At 33.8% G+C, this 6,000-nt stretch overlaps 1 protein-coding gene across 1 annotated transcript; it reads right to left on the bottom strand.

The window, feature by feature from the left end:
- Positions 1–1,769: 1,769 nt before the first annotated feature.
- Positions 1,770–3,767, bottom strand: LOC147402694 (transcription factor bHLH94-like). The gene is made up of 3 exons (XM_086438024.1): positions 3,096–3,767; positions 2,626–2,994; positions 1,770–1,999 (listed from the first exon to the last, which is right to left on the bottom strand). Exons 1-3 carry the CDS (start codon positions 3,492–3,494, stop codon positions 1,895–1,897), a joined length of 873 nt encoding a protein of 290 aa, XP_086294150.1. The 5' UTR covers positions 3,495–3,767; the 3' UTR covers positions 1,770–1,894.
- Positions 3,768–6,000: the final 2,233 nt, after the last annotated feature.

The following is a 6,000-nucleotide window of genomic DNA, read 5'->3' as shown; positions in this document are numbered from 1 at the left end:
TCTCAAGATAACACATGTATGCTGGAGATCATGTACGTCTACATACCCTTACGTATAAGTGTCAAAATCGATCCAACCAAGCCGAGTTTTGTTCCCATTTTGGTCAGGTTGCCAACCCTTGGTAAGGTTTTCTTATCTCACTCCGTCGTTTCTTAGACAAAATGCTCACACCATCTCAATTTATGTCATTTTTAATATCATTTTCGTTCTTTTAAAACCACGACAAACTTTCATATTACTTTGATCCAGTAAACGATAAACTAAAGATAATAATGGTAGGTTCACTTAATCTTTATAGTGTATGATTGCTTGGAACAATTGTTGATCAATCCAAAAGTCAGATATTGGTCGGATGATTAGGAACATAAGATGATAGCCATTTTTTTGACAATGACCATGACCTCTTTTTCCCTTTTTTAGTTTGCATTCAGTGCATGAATTATTATAAGGATTGATATTTTTAGAGCTTATTTGGTTTTCATCCAGAGCCCAAATATTTTTGGAATGAGAATTTTCACTCTGGACATAGAAAATCGATTCTGAAAGTAATATTGCCAGTGAAAAGTAGATATAAAAAACAAAACATTTAGCCCAAAAAGCTTTTAACATATCTTATGATAAAAGTTGAAATAATTGTACTCAAGATTTTTGTAGAAAGTATGAATGCTTTTACCTTTCTACCGTTTTCTTTTCTTTTTTAACTTCCTTACCATGAATAATGAGGCATACTTGATATACTTGGCTCATTTTTTTATAAAATTTTAGCTGCTCATGCAAGATTAAATCAAGGTGAAAGGTATAAGCAAGCAACTCTAATTCTTGTAAGTATAGGGAGCCATGTAAAATATGACTTATTATTCTAGGAGGAAACTCAAAAAAAAAAAAAATGTTAATTAATCTAGTTCCAAGGCTCATGCAAGGAGGCAAACCTGGTTCTTTAATATAGAGCAAGAAGCGTTTTAAATTTTAATATTTATAGTTTATACATGCACATGCAATTATCTAAAAAAATCTTTTTTTTTTCTTTTTTGCCTTAATCAAGTCATTGAAAATGGACGGTCACCAAACTCCTATATTTAAACAATTGGATGCAATCATCTTGATGACATGGCACACCCTCAAATGTTGATACACACTACAGAGGGCAGCAGGAGAATCGCGTTACAGAGGATCTGCTCCCCCATGGGGGTGCCTTAGCAAATAGTTGTCTAGCAACTGAGCATGCACAATTTCATCCATGACGTTCCTAGTTATATATATCAAGAATCTTTTAGATACATCTCTTAAAGAATTAAAAGGCGATGTGTATTGTGATGTATGATTTGATCAGTTTCTAATTTTATAGATTTTGAATCATAAGTGTTCATCCCATTAGATCATATTGGGAATTTGGGATGGCCTGACTCAGACATGTCTCTTGGAAACATTATCATGAAACTCGAAATTATGGGTGTATTCAATACTTCAAATAAAAGGGAAATCCATCTATGATCGATTTTACTACTTGTATCCACTAACTCATTCTATGGGAATTGGGTCAGCAGCATGAATCCCATCATCTAATCGATCAATAAATAAAAAAAGTACTTGTATCAAAGAATTTTTATAATTGGATTTGCATAAACTTGGGGCTGTTTCCCGTCTAGAAGTTGGTCAAGTGGAGTAAATGAGCTAGATTCATGGACTGAAGTTGGTCAAGTGGGGTAAATGAGCTAGATTCATGAACTGCTGAGACTTAAGATCAGTTCACATTCACACATAAAAAAATATAAATATAAATATAGGGGTTGCATTAAAACATTTAAAGTACAGAGTTTCAATAAAATCCAAAAGAAACAGAGCTTCTTAACCAGATATGAGGGGAGAAAGATAGGAGCAATTATTACATGGAAACTCAGGGTTCTGAACTCAATGAGGCCTCCTCTAAAATTCTACCTAGAATCTCATAAACAGCATTGGCGATTCCGTCCACTGTTGTAAGCTGGCACTCTTCCTCAACCTGTCCAAAAATAAACAAGAAAACTATGTTGCTTATTCTTGTTGCCTTGTATATAAATGACCCATTTTTTTTTTTTTAATAAGATCAGGAACTTTATCCTCTATTATAAGCGAAAATCGAATTATTGAAAATTGATCGAAACTAGAACCCAATCAACGTGAGAAAATTTGTTTCAACCCCCAATTTGATACGAGCAAATCCCATTTTTGCAGCACATAATTCTCTGATAAAGGCAAAATAAACTTGGGAAATAGATTTTTCTAGCAAATAAAAGGAAGGAAACAAAAAAACCCTTATAAGATATTTTTTTTTGTCACGCAATGTTAAGAGTTGAGACATTTAATGTTCTTTGCCACATCAAAACTGATACCTGGCTTTATCACTATAATTTTCACCACAAGACTCAAGGATTGGGAAGGGAAGAGAGCACAAATATCTTTTTTTCTCACAGAAAAGTCAATACGGAATTTAGGAATCCTCTTCAAGCAATCACACGAAACTTAAAGAGGGTAATTTTGTAAATTTGAAATGCCCTCGATACACATGGCCTGGGAGATTTTGTGAAATCCCGGATTGACATTCCTCCTCCTTCGAGGAAAAAATAAATAATTAGAGTAAAATCTAACCTTAACACTGAAGGAATAGAGGACCATCTGATCAACGGTTGTAACGTTGAGATGGAGAATCGTAAGTCGTAGGGTTTGAAACCCAGCTAACATCTTCAACAGTTGCTTTGGTCGTCTCCTTGAGAGTACTTTAAGGTTTGCGTGATTCTCAACCATTGTCACTTCAATGTCTGCGATTCCCGACCTGTTATCGCCCACAGATTGGTTCGTCTCTGTGTACTGAGGGAGTGTGAAGAATTCGGCAAAAAGGGATGAGAATTCGCCGTCGGATTGTTGTTTAATTCGCTTTTGAGCCTCCAAAGATTGGAGAAGCTGTTCTAATTCTTTCACGTAATTAATTGCTCCCCCAATGATGGATGCTTGGTCACCCTGATTACAGTTATAAAAAAAAATTCCCAAAATTGGAGTTAAAAATATTAATGTTTATTAGATAATTAGGAGATTTTGGATTGAGAGAGATAGAGACTGACCCTTTGAACGTAAGAAGCTGGCATCAATGATCGAAGGACGGAGAGGTAGTCATTCATTTGTTTCCGGCGATTGCGTTCGACGGCAATGTGGGTCATTCTTTGAGTCTCCACTTCTTCTTTGTTTTTGCACCTTTTAGTCCGTTGTCTCTTTCGGCGATTACCGGAAGTAGTCGTTGATGCTTCCGTCGGCGGGAATCCTCCGGTGTAATTTTCCGATGAGGAATTGGTGCATTGTTCCTTCACCATTGAAGAAAAGTGACAATTTGAATAGAGAGTAGAAGCTTTGTTTTCTTCTTCTACTAAACCAAAATCATGGCTCCAAATTTCTCCAATGGAGTGCAAATCTTTGCAACTATAGCTAAACAAGTCTTCTGGGTAAATTGCTGCTTCTAATGTCATCTCTCTCTCTCTAATGGAAAATAGATTTCTTCCTTCCTTCAAATGGAAATTGAGAAACTCTTATCTTATCACGAAGCTCACATAAACACGACCACAAATCTACAGAAAATTGCACGTGAGACTGATCAAATGTATGCGTGTGTGTGTGTGTGTGAGTGAGAGAGAGAGAGAGAGAGACGCCCCAGTTTCTACTCCTTTGCAAATCAGATTGATTGTTGATTGGTGAGATTTTTAATCAATAGGTTGGTGAAGTGGCTGAAAGGTGGGTGTACATTCATCCCGGTATTTGTGTCCAACACTTCAGTTTTTCCCCTTAAAATTTTTTTTTTTTTTTTGCAAATATTATATAATTAAAAAACGGGCTTTAGTTGATAATTTCTAGGGTGGGCTCTGTATTTGTTTCTGATTCTGTTTAGTAGAGCAGAACCTCTACTCCCGTGAGTTGTCCTTCAGAAACTCACACACCACGTGTCCAGTCAGTGGAACTGATTGACTGTCTGAAGCTGGGTACTAAAACCCAAAGACTCGACAGTGGAACTGTTTAACTCGAAACTCGTCGAGTTGAAATTTATAAGGGACTCATAAGTGAAATCAGCGAGTCGTAATGTATGGTCATGTCAAATCATTGAATTGACTTGTTATGATATCATATTTAGGCAGGGGCTGAGCCTTGATTTCGTCCACGCGGGAGAAAACTGAGAATGATTTTATTTTTATTTTTATTTTTTTTGTATGGGGGCAACTAAGAGTGAATTTTTTTTTTAGTGGGGGCATATAAGAATGAAAAAAATATGGGGACAATAGTGACATATTTTTTTTATCCATCATTGTTTTTTTGTCATAATAGCGTATATATCCTTTGATTTTGAAATTCTTGTGAGGACAAATGCCCCAATTGTAAATCTGTTCATGATGTTAAGAGTTTATAAATACTATGTTCTGATGTTAGATTCAATAATAATACAATAAATTCTACCTTATATAGAGAATTAACAAGAATTATGTCCCTTCATCCTTTCATTTTTCTACTATTTATTTGTTTTTTATTCGATATTATATCAAATCATACAAGAGAAATTGATTAATTATCTACTAGATTCAAGATGCGTAGTCTTTTTTTTTTTTTTTTTAAATCAACACATTTTTTATTGCCTTCATTTGAAATTATCTCCATGCCCCTAAATTGTGAAAAATAATTTAAATGTCCTTATATATATGTTGAAGATGAGGTTTCCAAAAATTTGCTAGATTATGAGTTGGTTTTTTACCCTAATTTTTTAGTTAGACACTCCCTTGAAAATGATGGATTGCAAATGAAGTCTAATAGAATATTAAAATTATTATCATAGGTGGTGGAAGGTGAAGATGAATAGTTTTTTGTTATAAGTTGAAGAATGGGGTGTAAATTGAAGCATACAATGAGAGAATTTCAAATAGAAAAATCAAGGTTTTCTACAAGGGATTAAGACAAGGCTAGGCAATTAAGATAAGGTTAAAAACGGTCAATTGAAGATAAGATTTAATAGGTTAAAATAATTTATCATATAAGTTGTAGAGCTTGAAGATGACTTCTAGGAAGAAAAGTCAAGGATTTTCAAAGGTTGGAGAATATAACATTTAAGACAATTTTCATTAATGTGTAAGAGAAAATTGTGATCAATGAGTAAATGTCATTTTCAAAAATTGTAGTTCTTAATAGATAAGTTTACCGATTTGAGAAAATATTTTTAGAAGTACTTGTCAATATATTTTTAAAAACTTTATAATCATTTGGTAAATTCCTGTTTTATTTTATATCTATTGAATAAACTCTAAAATTTAAACCTAAAAATTAGACCAATCACAATGACTTGTGAGAAAAAAAATTGATCTTAACTATGTAAACATGAAATTCAGTGATTGAGATTTGCATGTGTGTGGGGATTATTAGTTCCTCCTAAGGCCCTTGAACAAGTTTGTATCAATCTTGAATGCTCTAACCCTGTTAAGGAAACTCTCTGATGCCAGAGTTAGTGAATAATTATGCAAAGTAATATCGTGAGTAATGGAAATTGCGTACATTTTCCCTTATCTGAGGTCTTATTTATAGATCCTTCGCCAATTTAAGAAAAAATTAGTCTCCGATCTTTTCTCTTAAAAGCAAGGGATTCTCTCTTATCTCTACATGTCATATTCTAATGGCCAACAACCTTTCTAATTTTGGATTGCGACCTTTGCACACATCTTTGTACTCAATGTATTTAGTACAATATTAATAGGATTATCTACATCCCATAAACTACCTTGAGAAATTTTCCCACCCTAGTTGTCTTTATTGGAGATGTATTTTATGTCGTTAAAATATATATCTCAAAAACACACATCTCAATTTTATATTTAAATGATTAGGATCGTGTGTGTGTGTTTTTTTTTTTATTTTTTATGAGTCATTAGTACCACATTTAATTAGAGTTAATTTGTTTTCTTGGGAGATATTCTGACCCAACCATGCATGGTCCCTCCCAAG

This window comes from Akebia trifoliata, chromosome 4 (assembly GCF_017979445.1).
Source record: "Akebia trifoliata isolate Shusen 1 chromosome 4, ASM1797944v1, whole genome shotgun sequence".
Lineage (NCBI taxonomy): Eukaryota > Viridiplantae > Streptophyta > Magnoliopsida > Ranunculales > Lardizabalaceae > Akebia > Akebia trifoliata.
The sequence above is the reverse complement of the archived record's forward strand: the minus strand, read 5'-3'. Positions and strand labels throughout refer to the sequence as shown.